The 24,290-nt window shown below is 38.9% G+C and overlaps 1 protein-coding gene across 7 annotated transcripts in view; it reads left to right on the top strand.

The window, feature by feature from the left end:
- CFAP91 (cilia and flagella associated protein 91) overlaps nucleotides 1–24,290 on the top strand; it is a 106,925-nt gene that overhangs the window by 15,047 nt on the left and 67,588 nt on the right. For 5 of the 7 annotated variants that reach the window (XR_006335354.1, XM_043874951.1, XM_043874954.1 and 2 more), the window contains 3 exons: nucleotides 11,302–11,483; nucleotides 21,325–21,502; nucleotides 23,374–23,531. Coding sequence is in view for 6 of the 7 variants with exons in the window: in XM_043874951.1 (XP_043730886.1) it covers nucleotides 11,302–11,483; nucleotides 21,325–21,502; nucleotides 23,374–23,531 (518 nt within the window). In the remaining variant the exon portion in view is untranslated. The remainder of the gene's footprint in view (nucleotides 1–11,301; nucleotides 11,484–21,324; nucleotides 21,503–23,373; nucleotides 23,532–24,290) is intronic. The other 2 variants (XM_043874956.1, XM_043874957.1) reach the window with 1 other exon arrangement.

The following is a 24,290-nucleotide window of genomic DNA, read 5'->3' as shown; positions in this document are numbered from 1 at the left end:
AGAAAATCCAAGGTATTCATGAAATGAATGAAAATATAAACCTTTTTTAAGGCCTCAGATTTCTGAATAGAGAGTTAAATAGGTATGGACTTTCAAACATGCATTTAAAAGGTATGGTTACTCTTAATGATACAGCATCTTATAAATAGGATATATGTTATCAAAGGTCTGTAATCCTCAATATAAGTGCCAGTTATGATTCCAGTTTCTCCTCAAATTTTTTAAGACAATGTGTGGATTCCTTTGGCTTTTATATAGATGTAGGAAAGATGCTTTGCTTATTTTAGCAATATTTTGGGGGATCAGTCTCCTAAAGCAAAGGAAATAAAAGCAAAAATAAATAGAACATAAACTTAAAAGGTTTTGCACAGTAAGGGAAACCATTGACAGTGTGAAAAGATAGCCCACTGAATGGGAGAAAATATTGGCAAATGATATGACCCATAAAGGATTAATATCCAAAATATATAAACAGCTTATATAATTCAACGTAAAAAAATCCCAAACAACCCGATTACAAAATGTGCAGAAGACCTGAATAGACATTTCGCCAAAGAGGACATGCAGATGGCCAATAGGCACATGAAAAGATGTTCAACATGGCTAATCCATCAAAACCATAAGGAGATATTATTTCATACCTGTCAGAATGACTGTCTTCAAAAAGAACATGAATAACAAATGTTGGCAAGGATGTGGAGAAAAGGGAATCTTCATCTGCTGTTGGTGGGAATGTAAATTGGTGCAGTCACTGTGGAAAATAGTATGGAGGGTCCTCAAAAAACTAAAAATAGAACAAACATATAATCCAACAATTCCATTCCTGGGTATATGTCTGAAAAAAAAACCCCACTATTTTGAAAAGATACATGCACCCCAATGTTCATAGCAGCATTATTCACCATTGCCAAAATATGGAGGCAACTCATGTGTCCATCAACAAGTGAATAGATAAAGAAAATATGGTTTATATACGCAATGGACTATTATCCATAAAAAAGAATGAAAATTTTCCACTTGGAACAACATGGATGATTTAGAAAATATGCTAAGTGAAGTTAGCAAAAGACAAATGCTGTATGACATTACTTTATTTGTGGAGTCTAAAAGATACAACAAACTAGGGGATGTAACAAAGAAGAAATAGATTCACAGATTTAGGGTACAAACTGATGGTTAGCAGTGGGGAAAGGAAAAAGGGAAGGACAATATAGGAATAGGGGATTAAGAGATACAAACTATAATATATATTATATAAAATAAGCTACACAGATATACAACACGGAATATAGCCAATATTTTATAACTATAAATGGAATATAACATCTAAAAGTTGTGAAATACTATATTGTGTTTCTTGTTGTTCCTTTGCTAAGTTGTGTCCAACTCTTTGTGACCCCATGGGCTACAGCACTCCAGGCTTCACTGTCCCTTCACTATCTCCTTGAGTTTGCTCAAACTCATGTCCATTGAGTCAGTGATGCCATCCAACCATCTCATCCTCTGTCACCCACTTCTCCTGCCCTCAATCTGTAAGTTCTTGGTTCACGTGCTGATAAAGCCTAGCTTGAAGGATTTTGAGCATAATCTTGCTAGCATGTGAAATGAGTGCAACTGTATGATAATTTGAACATTCTTTGGCGTTGCTCTTCTTTTTGGGATTGGAATGGAAACTGACCTTTTCCAGTCCTGTGGCCCCTGCTGCGTTTTCCAAATTTACCAGCATATTGAGTGAAGCTCTGTTAAAGTGCTATTAAAGCATCATCTTTTAGGATTTGAAATAACTCAGCTAGAATTCCATCACTTCCACTAGCTTTATTTGTAGTAATGCTTCCTAAGGTCCGCTTGACTTCACACTCCATGATGTCTGGCTCTAGGTGAGTGACCACACCATTGTGGTTATCCAGGTCATTAAGACCTTTTTTGTACAGTTCTTCTGTGTATTCTTGCCACCTCTTCTTAATGTCTTCTGCTTCTGTTAGCTCCTTGCTGTTTCTGTCTTTTATTGAGCCCATCTTTGCATGAAATGGTCCCTTGGTATCTCCATCTTGAAGAGATCTCTAGTCTTTCTGTTGTTTGCCTCTGTTTCTTTTCATTGTTCATTTAAGAAGGCTTTTTTTTCCTCCTTACTATTCTCTGGAACTTTGCATTCAGTTGGGTATATCTTTGTCTTTCTCCTTTGCTTTTCACTGCTCTTTTCCCAGTTATTTGTATGGCCTCTTCAGACAATCATTTTGCCTTCTTGCTTTTCTTTTTCATGGGGATAGTTCTGGTCACCAACTTCTATAAACAATGTTCCAAACCTCCATCCATACTTCCTCAGGCATTCTTGTCTACCAGATCTAATCCCTTGAATCTATTTGTCACCTCCACTGTATAATCATAAGGGATTTGATTTAGGTCATACATGAATGGCCTAATGGTTTTCCCTGCTTTCTTCAATTTGAGCCTGAATTTTGCAGTAAGGAGCTGATGATCTGAGCCATGGTAAACTCTAGGTTTTGTTTTTGCTGACTGTTTAGGGCTTCTCCTTCTTTGGCTGCAAAGAATATAATCAATCTGATTTTGATATTGACCATCTGGTGATGGCCATGTGTAGAGTCATTTCTTGTGTTGTTGGAAGAGGATGTTTGCTATGACCAGTGTGTTCTTTTGGAAAAACTCTGTTAGCCTTTGTCCTACTTCATTTTTTATTCCAAGGCCAAACTTGCCTGTTACTCTAGGTGTCTCTTGGCTTCCTATTTTTGCATTCCAGTCCTTGTGATGAAAAGGACATCTTTTTTTGGTGTTAGTTCTAGAAGGACTTGTAGGTCTTCATAAAACTGTTCAACTTCATCTTCAGCATTAGTGGTTGGGGCATAGACTTGGATTACTGTAGTGTTGAACGGTTTGCTTTGGAAATGAACCAAGATCATTCTGTAATTTTTGAGGTTACCCCCAAGTACTGCATTTCGGACTCTTCTGTTGACTATGAAGGCTACTCCATTCCTTCTAAGGGATTCTTGCCCACCTATAACATGTTATACATCAACTATACTTAAGTAAAAATGTTAGAAAAAGAAAATGGATAGAGGAAAATATAGCATGCTAACACTAAAAGAAAGCAACAGTAGCTATAATAATTTCAGACAGAGCAGACTTCAAAGAAGATTATCAAGGATAAAGATTATCATAATGAAAAAGAGGTCAGTTCTCCAAGAAGACATAATAATCCTTAATGTATATATACCTAATGACAGAGTGTCAGACTGCATGTGACAAAAACTAATAGGATTAGAAGAAATAGATGAATTCAGTATCACAGTGGGGGGCTTTAATACCCTCATGTAGAAAGTGGATACATCTACCAGGCAGAAAGTCAGTAAGGCCCTCGCATACCATTTATCAGCTGGATATAATTGGTATCTATAGACTACTTATTCAACAATAGAGTATACATTCTTCTGAAGCTCACACAGAACATTCACCAAGCTAAACCACATTCTGGACCATTAAACATACTTTAATAAATGTAAAAGTCACAGAAGTTATACCATGTCTTCTCTCAGATCATAGTAGTGTTAAACTAGAAATTAAGAACAGAGAGACAACTGAAAATCCCCAAATATATGGATATTAAGCAATACATTTCTAAATAGCATGGGTTAAAGCAGATGTTTCAAGAGAAATTTTTAAATATTTTAAACTTAATGAAAATGACAATGTAAATTATAAATTATGAAAACTTGTGGAATTAAACAAAAGCAGTGCTTAGTGGGAAATTTATAGCATTGAATGCATGTATTAGAAAGGAAGACAGATCTAAATCAATCATATAAGCTTCCACCTTGAGAAACTAGAAAAAGAAGAGCAAATTACATCCAAAGCAAGCAGAAGAAAAGAAATAATAAGAAATCAATGGAATTGACCAAGGAAATTGATAGAAAAAGTAAATGAAACCACAGAGTTCATTGGAAAGCTCACAAAAACTGGTAAGTTGCTAGGCGCAGACTAACTAAGAGAAAAAGAGAGAGGACACAAATTACTAACATCAGAAATGAAAAAGGATCACTACAGATCCTATGGCATTAAAAAGATAATAAAGGAATATTGTCAATAACTCTTTGCCTACAATACAGTTGATAATGTAGATGAAAAGGGTTAATTACTTGAAATACAACTTGCCAGAACTCAGAAGAAATAGGAAATCTGAATAGGCCTTTATCTATTAAACTTTTTTGAAGCAGTAATTAATAGCTTTCTAAAACATAGAGCACCAAGCCTGGATGGGGTCTGCTGGTGATTCTACCAAACATTCAAGGAAGAAATTATACCATTCTCTATGATCTCTTTCAGGTAGTAGAAGCTCACTCATTCTATAAGGCCAGCATTACCCTAATACCAAAGTCAGACAAAGACATTAAGAAAGAAAGAAAGAAAGGTAGTGCTAAGTCATGTACCTCTCTTGAGATCCTATGAACTGTAGCCTGTCAGGCTCCTCTGTCCATGGGATTCTCCAGGCAAGAATACTGGAGTGAGTTGCCATAAAGAAAACTACAAACCAACATCCCTCATAAATGCAGGCGTGGAAATCCTCAACAAAATACTAGCAAATCAAATCCAACAATGTATAATAAGAGTTATACTCCACATCCAAGTGGAATTTATCCCAGGCATGCAAGGTGGTACTGCATTTGAAAATCAGTTAATGTAATGGATCATGTCAACGGACTGAAAAAAAAAGATCACATGATCATATCAATAGAGGCAGAAAAACTATTTGACAGTACCTGACACCCTTCATGACAAAAACTCTCAGTTAACTAGAATTAGAGAGGAACATCTTCAACCTTATGAAGAATGTGTACTAAAAACCTAACTCATACTTAATGGTGAAAAACTCAGTTTTTCCACTACGATCAGGAAAAAGGAAAGGATGTCTCCTCTCACCACTCCCTTTCAGCATCATACTGGAAATAAGACAAGAAAAATAAAAGGTACACAGATTGGAAAGGAAGCAATAAAACTACCCCCCCCCTCCTTTGGGGCATTTTATTTGTATGTATTAGGTCCCTAGAAAAAGAATCCAAGGATTTTCCCTCCTGTGTGTTTTCATCTTGCTTCTTCACGGTCCATTGATGCCAGTTGAGGTTGTCAGTACAATGAAATCAAACTGACGGAATGGGAGCAGGTTATTCTGCCATTTTTCTTGATTTTTGAGTTGCACATCAAATTTGGGGCTGATCACTCCACACTTATCACTGATCACACAGCCTGCCTGTGAGGTTCACAACAGTTTCCCCAGCCCTGTGATCATCAATGATTTCAAACTCGCCAGTGCAACCATGCTTCATCATCACAGTTAGAAACCTGGCGATGACTTTGGAGCGCGGCCTAATAGGGATTCCTGGCATTTGCCTCTCTTTTCAACATTGTTGATACTCTTGAGAGCACCATTCTGGCAGCATGGAAAGATGGCAGAAAGAGCAGCAATAAAACTTTTAGCAGCTGGCATGTTCATCTTTGTAGAAAATCAGAATGAATTGACTTAAAAAAAATAAGTGGGGTTAATAAGTGAAAAAGTGATTATAGCAAGGTTGTAGAATACAAGATTGGTATACAAAAGTCAGCTGCTTTCCTATATACCTATATAGAATTTATAGGTATTTAAATTTAAGTGGAATTTGACATATAAAACACAATGCCATTTACATTAACATCAACAAATGAAATACTTACATATAAATTTAATAAAATACAAGATCTATTTAAGGAAAACCATAACACTTTGGTGGAAGAAATCAAAGAAGAATTAAATAAGTGGAGAAATATTCCACGGTTGTCGATAGGAAGATTCAATGGTGTCCGTATGTCAGGTCTTCCCGGTTTGAAGTATAGAGTCCATGTAATCTCAACCAAAATTCCTGCAAGTTATTTTGTGGATATTGAAAAAGTGATTCTAAAGCTTACATGAAGACGCAAAAAACCTGAGAATAAGCAGCACAGTGTTAGAGAAAGACAGAGTTGGAGGACTGACACTATCTGACTTCAAGCTGTTATAATCAAGAAAGTGTGCTATTGGCCTTCCCTGGGAGCTCAGTGGTAAAGCATCCACCGTACAGGAGACACGGGTTCGATCCCTGGTTCTGGGATAAGCTCACATGCCGTGGAGCAACTAAACTCGTGCACCGCAACTATTGAGTCTGTGATCTAGAACCTGGGAGCCACAACTACTGAAGCCCTTGGGCCCTAGAGCCCATGCTCCTCAGCAAGAGAAGCCACTGCAAGAGAAGTCTGTGCACAACAACTAGAGAGTAGCCCCTGCTTGCCACAACTAGAGAAAAGCCCGCCTAGCAACAAAGATCCTGCATAGCCAAAAATAAATAAAAAAAAATTTTTACAGACTGTGATGTTATGGAAAGAATAGACAGATGAAATAGAATAGAGAGCCCAGAAATAGACCCACATACTTAAAATCAGCTAATCTTTGACAGAAGATGAGATGGTTAGATAGCATCACTGACTCAATGGACATGAATTTGAGCAAAGTCCAGGAGGTAGTGAAGGACAAGGAAGCCTGATGTGCTGCAGTCCATGGGGTCGCAAAGAGTTGGACATGACTTAGTGACTGAATAACAATCTTTGGCAAAAAGAACAAAGGCAATACAATGGAGCAAAGACAGTCTTTTTAACAAATGATGTTGGAACAACTGGACATCTACATGCAAAAAAAATAAATTTAGACACACCTCTTACACCCTTCACAAAATTAACTTAAAATGGATCACAGACCTCAGAGTAGAATGCAAAAATATAAAACTCTTAGATTATATAGGAAAAACCTAGATGGTCTTGGGTATGGTGATGACTTTTTAGATACAACATCAAAGTCACGATCCATTAAAAAAAATAATGGGTAATCTCGACTTCATTAAAAAACGTTCAAAGACCTTAACAGACACCTCACCAAAGAAGATATACAAGTGGCAAATAAGTGTAAGTGCAAATTAAAACAATATACCACTATACAACTGTTAGAATGGCCAGAATGTGGGACACTAACACCACCAAATATTGAGCAACAAGAATTTTCATTTTTGATGGAAATGCAAAATGCTATAGTCACTTCAGACAGGTTGTCAGTTTCTTACAAGACTATGCATACTCTATACAATATGATATTATCTTCTATTCTGAACAATGCACTTCATGGAAGTGAGGCGTCTGTAAATGACTATGTGGATTGAACTTTAATCCCTATGCACTCAAGACACATTTCTTGAACTAGTGAAAAATACTAATACTATTATTACTCATCTGTAGAAATGTTAGTGATTCTAACCTGAATCATGAATTTTAATGTATTGACACACCAAAATAAAATTTGTCTAAGACTCTTAAAAAAAAAAAGACTACACACACATACTCTTAACATATGATTTGGCAGTCCTACTCCTTGGTATTTACCTGAAGGGGTTGAAAACTCATGTCTACACAAAAACCTGCACACAAATGTTTATAGCAGCTTTATTCATAGTTGCTGAAACGTGGAAGCAACCAAAATGTCCTTCAGCAGGTGAATGGATAAGTAAACCATGGTACATTGAGACAACAAAATATTACTCAGCACTAAATAGAAATGAGCTATCAAGTCATGAAAAGACATGGAAGAACCTTAAATGCATATTGCTAAGAGAAAGAAGCTAATCTGAAAGGGCTGCATACGTATGATTCCAACTATATGACATTCTGGAAAAGATAAAACTATGGAGATGATAAAAAGATTATTGGTTGCCAGGGGGCTGGGGAGAATGGGGAAAGGATGAATAGGAGCACAGAGGATTTAAAGGGAGGGCAAATACTCTGTATGTTACTATGTGATGGATACAGATTATTATACATGTCTACATTGACACGTAAGGATTTGTCTATACCCATATAATGTATGACACCAAGAGTGAACCTTAACAGGGAACTATAGTCAATATCTTGTAATAAACTATAATGGAAAACAATCTGAAAGATTATGTGTGTGTGTATATATATATAAATATATATATATAAAAAACTGAATCACATTGCTGTGGACCTGAAACACTGTAAGTCAGCCGTACTTCAATAAAGTATATATATTTAAAAAAGAAAAAAGTGAACTGTGTAATGTAAACTGTGTATTTTGGGTGTCTGTGAAGTGCCAGTGTAGGTACATCAGTTTTAACAAAGGTACCACCTGGCGAGAGATGTTGATAGTGGGTCGGGCTATGCACATGATGGGGAAGGGGTATATGGGAAGTTTTTGTGCCTTCTCAATTTTGCTGTGACCTAAGATTGCTCTAAAAATTGTCTTTAAAAATGCAAATGTTCAATAGAGTTCATAATAACAGAATAAGATTTGCTAGCTTTGTGAAGGTCCTCATTGTGTGTGGGGTTTTTTAAAAATGTATTTATTATTCATTTTTAGCTGAATGGGTCTTTGTTGCTATGCTTGCTTTTCTAGTTGCAGGGAGTGGGGGCTATTCTTTGATGCACTGCAAGGGCTTCTCATTGCAGTGGCTTCTCTTGTTGCACGGGCTCTAGGGCTCATGGGCTTCAGTTGCAGCATGTGGCTTTAGTAGTTACAGTCCCTGAGCTCTCGAAAAAGGCTTTGTAGTTGTGGTGCAGGGCTGAGATGCTTCATGGCCTGTGGGATCTTCCTGGACCAGGGATCAAACCTGTGTCTTTTGCATTGGCAGGCAGATTCTTTACCACTGGGCCACCAAGGAAGCCCTGTGTCTAGTTTTGTTGGGACTAGAAGGGGAAAATTTAAAAGACTGTGTGTGTGTGGCAAACAGTGCCTGCTTCAGTGGTGACTGGTTATTAGAGGATGGAGGGTATGGAGCAGTAGCGGCTGCTGAAGGGATACCATCCTTAGACTAAGTGAGGCTAAGGATGCGATCCAGGACCAGGCAGAGCGCGAGCCAAGTAGGGAGCAGATGGAGGGTCTTTCTGGTGTTGGGTCCTGATTGAGGTTGGGCAGAGCTGGGAAAGATTTTTTGCTTGCTCTTATTCACATTTTACTCTCCCCTGAAACCAACTGAAATGGAGAGAAGAATATGTTGGAGAAAAATAACAAGTTAATCCCAACCCAGGAATTGAACTCAGGTCTCCCACATTGCAGGCAGACGCTTTACCCTCTGAGCCAAGGGGGAGACCTAATTGGGAAAGGAACTGTGCTATTAAGTTACACAGGACTTTTGTCCAAGTAGCACTCCTCCTTTGCATCTTCTCCTCAGACCCACAGTCCCAAGTCAGCAGAAAGCTTCGGCAGAAGGATTCCTCAGGCTTTGCCATAATCTTAGCATGTTTAATCAGATGGGTCAAATGTGAAACTAATTTGGAAAGCAGTAATTTATTCTCTTGATCCAAGCTGATGATTTCATACTAATATTCACATGACCTGGGATGATATAAAGGTAATTTAAAGTTATTTCCTCAAGTAGAATTTTTGTAGTAGAATACTGTCTGTTGAAAACATAAGAAACTATATACACTCATATTGTCTACTTATGTTAGGAATTAATAGCAACTGCTGAAAAAAATGATTTCAGTACCTGTTAGATTTCAACATTAAAAACTACTTAAAGTACTGTTCCATCACAGGTTGAACTGCCAAATAGACTCTTCTTTCTTATTGGCTTGAAATGCATTTTTCTTTGAGCTAAGATTTACATGCTGTGCTCATGTATAAGCACCTCCTATTGCCTTTGACTATTTTTCTTAATGGAAATCTCTTTTTTCCATTGTATTTATTTGTGTAATTTAATCAATTCTTCTACCAACTAGAAAAAAGATTTATTTTAAATGGAAGTGGTATATATACATATATATGTATTTCTTGTTTTATAAGTAGTATATGTACAGGTTAAAAAAATTCAGAAGACTATAAACATGAAAAAATTCTCTCTATAATTATACTATCCAGAAATAATTGCTTTTATTATTGTATATACATTTAGGAGTTTTTATGTGCCCAGTAGCACAGTCTATAAAAACATAAAAATATACTATTGTACATAATGCTTTATAGTGTTTTTTCTACTTTACGTTAGATCATAGACATTTTTGTTCATTCATATAGATTACATTGTTACTTTTAATAGCTGGATAAAAATTATGGATGTACCATTTTTTAAACAGTATTTCTACTGATGGTCATTATTTAAGTTTGTGATTTTTTTTTAGAGTCACATGAGTAGATTGGGAAGGAGTTCCATGAAGTGTTGTTTAGTCAAAAAAGCAAGATGCAAAACTGTACTTATAATATGATTTCATGTTAGTCAAACAGTAAAATAAACTATTTGTGTCAGTTGTAGAAAATAAGTGTGCAAAAAATATGGAGGATGTAATTCAAGGATACATTTGGGATATATATCCTAGATAGGCTTCCCAGGTGGCGCTAGTGGTAAAGAACCCACTTACCATTGCAGGAGACTTAAGAGACACAGGTTCAATCCCGGGGTTGGGAAGATCGTAGATACCACGTATATAGAAAAGGTACTGCTGTGGGTGGAAAAGGAAGAGAAAGGGATTGAGGGATGCAAACTCAAAAGTAAAAGAAAACACTGCACTAAAACAGTAAACTATATGTGCTACTATACTTTTTGTTAAATTGTGGATAAGGGTAGGCACATGTTTAAGTGAATTTATAAGTTTTTCTGTGCTTAAAAATAGAATGAAAAAAAAGTGAAAATAATGGATCCAAGGTTGATGCCTAATGACCCCGGATATAACCACTTTTAAAAATAAAATCAGCCATTAAGAAGTTTTTTACTCTTATAAATGAGACTTTATAAACATGTTTGCATATATCTTTGCACACTCATTGACTTATTCCCCATAATAAATTCCTAGGAGCACAATTGCTCGGGCAAAAGGGTGTTTTAAGGGTTTGATATATATTTAGTCACTTGTTAGTTAGGCTTACCTGTTTGTATATTCATCAGCAGTTTATGAGAATGCCTGTTCTTCACAAGTTCATTGATGCTAAGTACTTTCAATCTTTTAAATCATTTCTTATGTGATATAATTAAATAGCATCTTGCCTGTTTTAACTTTCTTTGATTATTAGTTATGTTCATTATTGTTTCATATGATTGTTAGAAGTTTTACTTTTTGTTTTCTGACCTTTACTCATTTTTCTGTGGCTATTTAACGGTCTTATTGATTCACAAGGGCATTTTACATAGGCTGTTTAACTCTTAATCATATATGTTGCAAAACCTATTGACAGATATAAAGTGATTATATCAAGTTTCAATTTTTAAAGTAATTTCCCCTTTTTAGGGCAGATCCATATACTTTTCCTCCTCCTCCTACTAAGTACCTGCCCATTCCTTCGAAGTACACGGTGGGCACTCAGACTGATTATCGGGATGCTGAAGTTCAAACAGACCCGTATTCTCCAGAATATGTAGTATGTCAAGATTCCATCCCTGAGCTCCTGACCCTGGCTACTCTCACTTGGGGTGAGTTGGAAATTCTTTTGAATATTTGCAGGTGACAGTCCTGATGACCACGCATGCTATTGAGTTCTTAGAAATGACACACACAGAGGCAACTATGGTTTAAAGTATTGCTATTTAAAGTATCTTGCTCAGTAGAGCTACTTCATAGACTGGTACACTTTCTGTTAGATTTGTTCAAAGAGAGATATGCCCTTATCATTGTAAGGACACTTCTTGTCCTTTTTCCCTGAAGCTGAAGTTACATTTAGACTTAATTTTGTGGTTACTTTGCTGATTACTTACCTCCCTCTTCTCACTGTTTCTCTCAGTAAATCAGCTCCTTTTCACTGAGAAATTTATATTCTTTTTTTACACATAAATTTTTTTTGAGTATATAATACTTAATGCATATTCTAACATGTAATACGCATGACATATGCATATTCCAACAAGTAGTAATATTATAATATGCATCATGTGTATTGTAAATATAGCAATAATATGCATTTTGCACTTTCCAACAAGTAATAATATCCTCTTACTTTGCTAAAATATCTTGGGATTTATCAAGGCTCTCTTATACACTTTATTTGATGACTTGGATGATTTCTTTTGACATTATATCTGAAATGCTCAGAAAGTCACTCTCAGAGTATAGAAATTCACTCTAGGCTAGGCCTTTATAATGTGAAACTATAAAAATTAATAAGAGAAGGGACCTTTAAAAATTATTAGAAATTACCTTATTAAACTCATTTGATTGTGCCTAGGAAGCTGAGAACCAGAGAGACTGATTCCTTGAAGGTCATGGAAATACTTAGTACATTGTAATGATTTTTATTAAAATCATTTTGTTAAAATGAGGTTACTTTTGTTTTCCCAATGTAATGAATTGCTGTGATCAAATATGTGTTAGTAGCAACAAGGATGCTCACATCTAAGTTCTAGTTTTGATTCTTGTTTCTTGGCTCACTTCTTGGATCTAGAGAAAGCATTCTTGACACCCACAGTTTAAAGCAGAGACCTTCAGTCTAGATGACAGACTCAGAGTATGCTGAAATCTTTCCCTCACCTTTGAACACACAAAAAACATAATTATGAAAATTAATAACTACACTTAAAATCAAGGAAGAAAATCAATCGTTTAGCAGTGGAGACTTCTTCCTAAAAGGGAATCTGTGATGATGAGCAGGGACTCTGAATGGTGAGGAGCCAGACCTGAGTTACCTGATTAAACTAAAGGAGGGAGAAACTTCCCTCCTGCCTACAGGTAGGGCTGAAGCCCAGTGCCTGCCAGTCTACGCCAGGTACCCCTACCTGCGGCCTTGAGCTTTACCTCTCGGTGTGAGAAGGGCTTAGCTTTGAGCTGCAGAAGGACTGGGGCCACACCCTTGAAAACAAGAGGTTTAGGTAGGGGCTCAGAAATGCTTCACTTGGTAAAGACCTAATTGGAGCCCTGTGCCTGGCAGCTCTGGGGTTGGAGTTGTCAATAAAAAGCTCCATGAGTCAGGCCTACCTCCTCGTTGGTGAGGCCCTGGGTAAAAGTTTAAATGGAGGCCTACATATTGTGTGTGTAGACGTTTAAACATTATAAATCAAGCTACTGTCTGTTAGATAAAATACATTCTATATTTTTCACAAATAAATCTTTATAAAAAGCTGAAAGGACAAGTGTACATTTACAATTCTTAGACTCCTTGGGATGGCACACTGGCGTGTGGCAGCAATGGGAGAGGCTGCGCCTGGTGGCTGGCCCTTTTCTCTGGCTCTGTTCTTCATCATGAGGGGCTTGGGTGCATGCCTATGATCGCCTCTCCTGCCCTGCTTTTCCATTTTCTGTTTAGACATCCTTGCAAACAGCTGCTATGTGGCTACCCCTTGGGCTTAAGGGGTCTTCCCTCAGGAGTCTGAATCTTGTGAAGTGGCCCATGTAGATTTTGGAAGTGGGCTTGGCGCTGTTTGTGCAAGGAATTCCAGGCTCCCTAAGAGACAGAGTACCTCCAGGTGGGCATTCTGTAGTATCTTTAAAGTGCTGTGGGAAAATAACCCAAATCTAGAATTCTTACACCAGCCAGCCACTTACTCAGGCGAAGAGGTGAAATAATGACACTTTCATAGGACAGAACATTTCATAGGTCTATCTCATAGGATATTGTAAACACTAATTAAATTCATTTATATAATGTGCATAGGCCAATGCCTAGTATGTAAATAAGCATTCTATAAATGTTAGCTATTAATCTGAATAAGGGAAGAATAAAAGGACATCCTTGAACATACTTCCAAGTTCAGTTGCTCAGTCATGTCCAACTCTTTGCAACCCCATGAACTGCAGCACGCCAGGCCTCCCTGTCCATCACCAACTCCCAGAGTTTACTCAAACTCCTGTCCATTGAATTGTGATGCCATCCAGCCTCTATCATCCCCTTCTCCTCCTGCCTTCAATCTTTCCCAGCGTCAGGGTCTTTTCAAATGAGTCAGTTCTTTGCATCAGGTGGCCAAGATATTGGAGTTTCAGCTTCAGCATCAGTCCTTCCAATGAATATTCAGGACTGATTTCTTTTAGGAAGGACTGGTTGGATCTCCTTGCAGTCCAAGGGACTCTCAAGGGTCTTCTCCAACACCACAGTTCAAAAGCATCAATTCTTCAGCGCTCAACTTTCTTTATAGTCCAACTCTCACATCCATACATGACTACTGGGAAAATCATAGCTTTGACTCAATGGACCTTTGTTGGCAAAGTAATGTCTCTGCTTTTTAATATGCTATCTAGGTTGGTCATAACTTTCCCTCCAAGCAGTAAGTGTCTTATAATTTCATGGCTGCATTTACCATTTGCATTAATTTTGGAGCCCCCCAAAATAAAGCCTGTCACTGTTTCCACTGTTTCCCCATCTATTTGCCATGAAGTAATGGGACCAGATGTCATGATCTTAGATTTCTGAATGTTGAGTTTTAAGCCAGCTTTTTTCATTCTCCTCTTTCACTTTCATCAAGAGGCTCTTTAGTTCTTCTTCACTTTATGCAATAAGGGTGGTATCATCTTCATATCTGAGGTTATTGATATTTCTCCCAGCAGTCTTGATTCCAGCCTGTGTTTCATCCAGTCCAGCATTTCTCATGATGTACTCTGCATAAAAGTTAAATAAGCAGGGTGACAGTATACAGCCTTGACATACTCCTTTCCCTATTTGGAACCAATCTGTTGTTCCATGTCCAGTTCTAATGGCTGCTTCTTGACCTACACACAGATTTCTTAGGAGGCAGGTCAGGTGTTCTGGTATTCCCATCTTTTGAAGAATTTTCCACACAGTCAAAGGCTTTGGCATAGTCAATGAAGCAGAAGTAGATGTTTTTCTGGAACTCTTTTACTTTTGCTGTGATCCAGCGGATGTTGGCAATTTGATCTTTGTTGTGATCCACACAGTCAAAGGCTTTGGCATAGTCAATGAAGCAGAAGTAGATGTTTTTCTGGAACTCTTTTACTTTTGCTGTGATCCAGCGGATGTTGGCAATTTGATCTCTGGTTCCTTTGCCTTTTCTGAATCCAGCTTGAACATCTGGAATTTCATGGTTCATGTACTGTTGAAGCCTGGCTTGGAGAATTTTGAGCATTACTTTCCTAGCGTGTGAGATGAGTGCTATTGTGCGGTAGTTTGAGCATTCTTTGGCATTGCCTTTCTTTGGGATTGGAATGAAAACTGACCTTTTCCAGTCCTGTGGCCACTGCTGAGTTTTCCAAATTTGCTGGCAAATTGAGTGCAGCATTTTCACAGCATCATCTTTGAGGATTTGAAATAGCTCAACTGGAATTGCGTCACCTCCACTAGCTTTGTTTGTAGTGATGTTTTCTAAGGCCCACTTGACTTCACATTCCAGGATGTCTGGCTCTAGGTGAGTGATCACAATATCATGATTATTTGGTCGTGAAGATCTTTTTTGTATAGTTCTTCTGTGTATTCTTGCCACCTCTTCTTAATATCTTCTGCTTCTGTTAGGCTCATCCCATTTCTTTCCTTTATTGTGCCCATCTTTGCATGAAATGTTCCCTTTGTATCTCTCATTTTCTTGATCAGATCGCTAGTCTTTCCCATTCTATCATTTTCCTTTGTTTCTTTGCACTGATCACTGAGGAAGGGTTTCTTACCTTTCCTTGCTATTCTTCGGAACTCTGCATTCAAACGGGTATATCTTTCCTTTTCTCCTTTGCCTTTTGTTTCTCTTCTTTTCTCAGCTATTTGTAAGGCCTCCTCAGACAACCATTTTGCCTTTTTGCATTTCTTTTTCTTGGGGATGGTCTTGATCCCTGCCTCCTGTACAGTGTCCTAAACCTCCGTCCATAGTTCTTCAGGCACTCTGTCTATCAGATCTAATCCCTTGAATCTATTTGTTGCTTCCACTGTATAGTCATAAGGGATTTGATTTAGGTCATACCTGAATGATCTAATGGTTTTCCCCTACTTTCTCAATTTATGTCTGAATTTGGCAATAAGGAGATCATGATCTGAGCCACAGTCAGCTCCCAGTCTTGTGTTTGCTGACTGTATAGAGCCTCTCCGTCTTTGGCTGCAAAGAATATAATTAATCTGATTTCACTATGGACCATCTGGTGATATCCATGTGTAGTCTTCTCTTGTGTTGTTGGAAGAGGGTGTTTGCTATGACCAGTGCATTCTCTTGGCAAAACCCTGCTTCATTCTGTACTCCAAGGCCAAATTTGCCCATTACTCCAGGTATTTCTTAACTTCCTACTTTTGTATTCCAGTCCCCTATAATGAAAAGGACATCTTTTTTGGGTGTTAGTTCCAGAAGGTCTTGTAGGTCTTCATGTATGCATGCATGCTAAGTCATTTCAGTCATGCTTGACTCTTTGTGACCCTATGGATTGTAGCCTGCCAGGCTATCTTGTCCAAGGGATTCTCTAGGCAAGAATACTTGAGTGGGTTGCCACTCCCTCCTCTGGGGGATCCTCCAGAACTAGGGATCGAACCCACGTCTCTTGCATCTCCTGCATTGGGAGGTGGGTTCTTTACCATTAGCGCCACCTGGGAAGCCCATAGGTATTCATAGAACCTTTCAACTCAGCCTCTCTGGCATTAGTGGTTGGGACATAGACTTGGATTACTATGATGTTGAGTGGTTTGCCTTGCAAACAAACTGAGATAATTCTGTCATTTTTGTGATTGGACCCAAGTGCTGCATTTCAGACTCTTTTGTTGACTATGAGGACTACTCCATTTCTCCTAAGGGATTCTTGCCCACAGTAGTAGATACAACGGTCTTTCGAATTATATTTGCCTTTCCTGCCCATTTTAGTTCCCTGATTCATAAAATGTTGATGTTCACTCTTGCCATCTCCTGTTTGACCACTTCCAATTTATCTTGATTATGGCCTGACATTCCAGGTTCCTATACAATATTGTTGTTTACAGTATGAGACTTTACTTTCACCACCAGATATCCACAACTGGGCTTTGTCTCCGCTTTGGCTCAGCCTCTTCATTTTTCTGGATTTATTTCTCCACTCTTCTCCAGTAGCATATTGGACACCTACCAATCCAGGGGGTTCATATTTCAGTGTCATATCTTTTTGCCTTTTCATACTGTTCATGGGGTTCTCAAGGCAAGAATGCTGAAGTGGTTTGCCATCTCCTTCTCCAGTGAACCATGTTTTGTCATATCTCTCCGCCATAACCCAGCCATCTTGGGTGGTCCTATATGGCATGGTTCAAAGTTTCATTGAGTTATACAAGGCCATCATTTTGGTTCATTTTCTGTGATTGTGGTTTCTATTCTGTCTGCCCTCTGAGGGATGGGAGTCCACACTTCCTGATGGGAGGGTCTGGCTGTGGGGAAAACTAGGTCTTGCTCTGGTGGGCAGGGCCATGCCCAGTAAATCTTTAATCCAATTTTCTGCTGATGGGTGGGGCTGTGCTCCCTCCCTGTAGTTTGGCCTGAGGCGGCCCAGTCCTAGAGTTTGCAGTCTCCATGGTGGAGCTGTAGGGTCTATGGTAGGGGTATGGTGACCTCCTCCACAAGGACTTGTACCAGTACATTGCGCCTCCCAGGCCTGTTGCTGTCAATACCTCTGACCCTGTGGCAGGCCACTGTTGACCCATGCCTCTGTTGGAGACTCCCAAACACTCATAGGGAAGTCTGGCTCAGTCTCTTGTGGGGTCACTGCTCCTTTCTCCTGGGCCCTGGAGCACATATGGTTTTGTCTTTTCCTTCCAAGAGTCTATTTCCCCAGTCCTGTGGAAGTTTTATAATCAAATCCCACTGACATTCAGTCAGATTCCCTGGGGGTTCCCAGTCCCTTTGCCAGATCCCCAGGTTTGGAAGCCTGTTACGGGCCCTAGAACTTTTGCAACAGCATGAGAACTTCTTTGGTATGATTGTTCTCCAGTTTGCGGATCGCCCGTCCGGCAGCTCTGTAGCGGGGCTGATGGCGACCTCCTCCAGGAGGACTTATTCCACCTGCCGTGCCTCCCAGCACTGCTCCTGCCGCTGTTCCTGTCCCTGTGGGAGGCCACTGCTGACCCCTGCCTCTGCAGAAGACCCTCACACACTCAAAGGCAGGTCTGGCTCAGTCTCTCGTGGGGATCACTGCTCCTTTCCGTGGGTTTTGGTGCACACAAGATTTTGTTTATGCCCTCCAAGAGTCTCTGGCAGATATGAGGTTTGATTTTAAATGTGATTGCACCCCTCCTACCATCTTGCTGCTTCTCCTTTGTCCTTGGATGTGGAGTAGCTTTTCTTGGTGGTTCCAACATTCTCTTTTTGATGGTTGTTCAGTAGCTAGTTGTGATTTTGGTGTTTTCACAGGAGAAGATGGGCACACATCCTTCTACTCCACCGAATTAAATTTGTATACTTTTTGGGTAGTGTGGACATTTTAACAATATCAGTTCTTCCAATCTAAAACACAGGATATCTTTCCATTTCTTAATGTGGTTTTCAGATGCCTTCATTAATATTTTATAGTTATCAGAATATAGGTCTCTCACCTCTTTGGTTAAGTTTATTTGTAGGTATTTTTCTCTTTTTGATGGGATTTTGTTTTATTTTTTCTTTATTATTGTCTGTTTTTCTTTAATTTTATATTGAAATATAGTTGATTTACAATGTTGTATTAATTTTTTTGTACAATGAAGTGATTCAGTTATATATATATAAACACATTCCTTTTCATGTCTTTTCCATCATGGTTTATCACAGGATATTGAATATAGTTCCCTGTGCTATGCAGAAGGATCTTGTCATTTATCCACTGTGCATATTATTGTTTGCATCTGCTAACCTCAAACTCTCCCTCTATCCCTCCCCCACTTCCTGTCCCCCTTGGCAGCCACAAGTCTGTTCTCTGTGAGTTTGTTATGTTTTGTAGATAAATTTATTTGTGTCATTTTAGATTGTACATATAAGTGATTTCATATGTTATTTGTCTTTCTCCTGACTTAGTTCACTTAGTATGGTAATCTCTAGGTTCATCCATATTGCTGCAAATGGCGTTAGTTTGTTCTTTTTACGGCTGAGTAGTATTCCACTGTATATGGACATTTAGGTTTTTTCCATGTTATGGCTATTATGAATAATGCTGCTATGAACAGACGGCTGCATGTATCTTTTTGAATTGTAGTTTTGTCCTGATATATGCCCAGGAGTAGGATTCCTGGATCATATGATAACTCCATTTTTAGTGTTTTGAGGAACCTCCATACTGTTTTCCATAAAGGCTCCACCAATTCTCACCAACAGTGTGAGATGGTTAGAAAATAGAATCCAACAACACATTAAAGAGATCTTACACCATGATCAAGTGATGGGATTTTAAGTGGGATTTTTTTTTTTTTTTTGCTTTCTCTTTCTGATAGTTCATTATTAGTATATAGAAAAGTGACATGTGACAGTATCTTAAAAAGATGACTGACACGTCCCTGATGGTCCAGTGGCTAAAACTCCATGTTCCCAATGCAGGGGGCCTGGGTTTGATCCCTGATCAGAGAACTAGCACTCACTGGAAAAAACCCTGAATGCTGAGAAAGGAGGATCCTGAGGGCAGGAGGAAAAGGGGGTGACAGAGGATGAGATAATTGGATGGCAATACCAACTCAATGGACATGAATTTGAGCAAACCCCGGGAGATAGTGAAGGACAGGTTAGCCTGGCACGCTGCAGTCCAAGGGACCACAAAGAGTCAGACAGGCTTAGTGACTGAACAGCAACAGAGAACTAGATCCTGCCTGCTGCAACTAAGACCTGGCACAGCCAAATAAATAAATTTTAAAAATAAGTTAGTAGATGACTTACCATAACCAAATGGGTTAATCACACAAATTCGAGTTTAGTCCATAACCAAAGGGGTTAATCACACAAATTCGAGTTTAGTACAATATCAGAAAACCAACCAATGCATTTTACCATTTTAACAGAAAATATCAGAAAATGCTCCAGTAGACTCAGGAAAAGTAGTTTGATAACATTAGACATGCATTCATGTTGTAAATGCTAAATGTTGGGATCAGAAGGAAATTTTAGTAATTTAATAAAGGTTATCTGAGATAAACATAACACTAAACATAAGACTTGAGAAGCTTTATCCTTAAAATCAAGAAAAAGACAGTGATTCCTTTATCACCACTATTATTTAGCAGTTCAGGGAAGATCCTAGCCCAGAACTTTTTCAACTAGGCTGTGACCATCAACCCCAGGGACATTTGGAAATTCCATAATAATGATAAGGCAAATGGGTTGGGTTTGGGGGAGCTAGGCTGGCATGGATACTAAACATCCTGCCCTGCATGGGGCAGGCCCATCCAAAAATTAATTGTTTGCCCAATACGGTGTTAATAGCATCCTGGTTGAGAAATAATTGAGTTAATGCAGTAAAATAAGAGAAGTAAAATTAGGTATGTGGATTAGAAAGAAGAAGCAGAACTATTTTTACTTGTAGGCAATGCACTCATTTTAAAAATTTGAATGACCAGAACTAAGAATCTCAGCTCTTAGATTATATGAAATCTACATATAATTTTACTTCTTCCTTCCCTGGTAGCACAGATGGTAAAGAATCTGCCTGCAGTATAGGAGACACTGGGTCTATCCCTAAGTTGGGAAGATCCCCTGGAGAAGGGAATGGCAACCCACTCCAGTATTCTTGCCTGGAGAACCATGGACAGCCATGCGGTTGCAAAAAGTCAGACATGACTAACACTTTCACTTTCTGACTTGGATGCATTTTTCTTTCTTTCTCTCTCTCTTTTTTTTTTTTAATTTTTTTTGCCAATTTCTCTGGTTAGGGCTTCCAGTACTATGTTGAATAGGAGTGGTGAGAGTGTGCACTCTTACCTTGTTCCTGATCTTAGAGAAAAAGCTTTTAACCTTTCACTGTTGAGTATGGTGTTAGCTGTGGGCTTCTCTGTATCATTTTTGTTTCATATTTGTTTCTAGAGAGGGAGTATAGTGTAGTATGTAAGACAGCAAGGGCCAGATTGTCATGGGCAAATTCTGGGTTTCACCACTTACTAACTATGATCTTCTGCAAGTTATTTTGATATTTCTTTGTATTTCAAAAGATGGATTTTTCCAATATGGAACATTCCAAGGTGTGATTATTTAGTAATCACCTAATATCTTTAAATACTTCCATGCAAAAAAACGTCTTCTAACTGAATTGCTAACAAGAGAGAGTGCAGGGCACAGATAATACACTCAGGCACATGTGGAGACATATCCCAATATCATTTCATCTTGTCATAACCTTGAATTTAAAGAGGACAGGAACTGAGAGGGAGTCAATTAAATACTAGTAGGTACGTGAGTGTGTCTGTGTGTTTCTTAAGTGTTCTGCCTCATCCTCTAGGTCGAGGTCTCCCGGCAGGACAAGCTGAAGTAGAGATGATAGAACGTGCCCGGGAGAAGCGTGCTTGGGAAGACACCCTGCCCCCTCTGAGTGACACCTCCCAGTTTGAGAAAAGGAGGCGGATGATGAATGCCATGGAGAGGAAGGAGTGGGCCTTCAGAGAGCAGGAGATTGAGAAGTAGGTTCTCAGTTACCCAGACAGTTGCTCCTACACTAATGGGATTAATGTTAACACTTTTAAGCAATAGAGCAAATAGAGTTCCCAAATGTAGGGGTTTAAAAGCAATCCTTAACTTGTAGAGTTAGGAGACTGGGTTTCAGGAGCAATAGCTCCATTATTTTTTCTCCAATAATATATATATGTATATATATATGTATGTATGTGTGTATGTATGTATAATGCCTTCTTTATGCGTGAAGTTCAGTGTGGAACCCAGATTTGAACAATTCCTCACAGCATCTCTGATCTTCTCTTTTCTCTTTAGTAACTTATCTAGACTGTCACAGAGTTCCACTGATTTTTGCAAAATGTCTTTCAGACTGTCCCTTTCTGTTCCTTACCAGTGCCAGGATCCCTCGACTTTGACCCTCTTCCTATCCATCAAACAGCCTCCTGGCTGACCCTGTCTCTTCCCCCTGGTACCGGGTTCAGTCAGGACCCCTTGGGTTCTAGCTGCAGGTAATAAGGCATTTATATTTAAAAGACAAACTGTGGAATGTTTCAGTTAAGAGATGACCTCACAGTACATAAGTAACAATATGCTAGGGTATTTCTGGTTGAATTTTTAGCCATTTTAACTGATGTATTGTAGAAATGATGAGGACCAAAAAATTGCAGCTCCTTAGCAAGAAGAGGGGGAAGGGCAGTTCCGGAGGTGCCCTTTGTTCCTGCGCTAAGGTGCTTCCTTGCTCAGAGCAGTGCCACCAAGCCCCTGACAATGTGCTGTCTCTGCTGAGGCCCCACTTCTCCCTTGTGAGTGTGGCACATCTCAACCCTTTCGATCCTCAAGTGCTGAGTTAATGGCTACTGTAAAGAAGCCTTTCCCACCACCCTGCTCCTTCCTCTTGATAACTGGGAATAGCACTGAAAGAGGTGCTCTGCCATTTCTTCTCCCACAGAAGTCTTTTCATTCTTCTGCCCTGGTGGTTTTTTTTGATCCCTGTGTTGTAAATGTTGGTTTATATGCCTACTTCATTGAAACAGTGTCTCCTTGAGACAGTGCATCTTGTTCACCATTGTTTTATTCCCTGCCTGGCATAAGTATTTGACAAATAAATGATTGAATAAATTATTATGTAAAATTTTAAGTAAGAGTAAAATGTTCAAATCTCTATTTTAGAAAGGAAAATCTTGACCACTACATGGAACAAAGATTGGAAGGAGGCAAGACTAGACTAACACCTAGAGTCCGAGTCAGGAGAGAGATACCCAAGACATGAGCTAGGGAACAGATGTAAGGAGTGTTTTAGAGGAGGGAAGAAGGTAGGAGAAGTGGGTTTCTGTAGGTTTTTTTTTGAAGAGATAATTGGAGATTCAAGTAGTTGGAAGTTCTGGTTCAGAAATATCTGGGCTGAAGTAGATATTTTAAAGTCATATGTACACATAAGCAAGGTAGTCCTGGAGAACAATGAGAAGGTGAGGTAAAGGGAAGTGAAGAAGGAATATCCGTATGTGTCAGATGCTGGCATTTTCACATTCACCACTTAAGGTGGCGTGCCACAACCACATTTTCTCTCAGTCCTCCTGTTCCTTAACCTTCCAGCAATACCTGTCGGCCTGAAACTGTGGACAAACATTTTTCTGTTCACTTAGGCCCTTCTGCCTAGAGATATACCCATATAATATTCTTCTTATATAAAGACTATTGAGTGCCTACCCCAACCCCCAACTCATTTTCCACACTTTTGCCAGAGTGTTCTTTTTAAAATGCATGAATATGGTACCAGCCTGAAGAGAAAGTCCTATTTTATGGCAAATGTTCCCTTTCTTTAGTAGAGCATCCTGTCTGAGAGACCACAGGCTTCTTTACGATTGTAATTTGCTTGAAGATTGCAGGAGATGCGCCTGGAAGTTCTAAAAGAACTGCTGAAGAAGCGTGACGAGAATCAAAATGAAGTGAACATGGCACGCTTGAATGCCCAGTGGTCTAAACTACAGGAAGCAAAGGAGGCAAAGTTGGCACAGATTCAACGCAAGCATGTATCAGGTGATGGCGGAGCACCAACCAGCAAGAGAATGGAAAAGCTGGCTCAGCTTTGGGTTTTTGACCAAAGCTGATTTAACTGTGATAGAATTCCTTTTTGGTCCTAGTGTTATTTAACTGATAAGGGACAGGAGATGAGTTATTTCTCGAAAGTAGAAGAGTGGAAGAAAATTCATCACTAAGAAAAAATCAAGTAATGATATTCTAACGGATAGCAGGTTGTTGGCACTATGGACTCTGTGTGTGTGTGTAGGTTTGTTGTGTGTAGGTATTTAGCCCATATTCATAGGCTGAAGCCCTGGATAGAGAGCTTTATTTCTCAACCTGGTTTTCATTGTTTCCCACTAAAAGAGACATTCAGATATCTTTTTTCCTACTTATCCCCCTTCTATGAAATTAAAAAAACATTTTTTAAAGACCCCTGTGCTGGGTCTTCTTTTCCATGCAGGGGCTTCAGTAGTTGTGGCACGTGGGTTTGGTTGCCCCATGCCCGGCATGTGAGATCTTAGTTCCCTGACCAGGGATCAAATCCATATCCCCTGTGTTGCAAGGCAGATTCTTAACCACTGGACCAGTAGGGAAGTAAGTCCCTCCCGTGAAATTTTAATACCATAGGTGTACTATATATCTGTTTATATACTATAAATATATCTGTACTTTATACATAAAAAGAGAAGTTAAAAAAAAAAAAGAAGTCAGTGGAGGATTAAAACTGACAATAAAAATTTTTAATTAGAATTTAAAAAGTTTTAATTTATTAGC

Source organism: Cervus elaphus, chromosome 19 (assembly GCF_910594005.1).
Source record: "Cervus elaphus chromosome 19, mCerEla1.1, whole genome shotgun sequence".
Lineage (NCBI taxonomy): Eukaryota > Metazoa > Chordata > Mammalia > Artiodactyla > Cervidae > Cervus > Cervus elaphus.
Note: the sequence above shows the minus strand (reverse complement) of the source record. Positions and strands in the feature narration are given on the sequence as shown.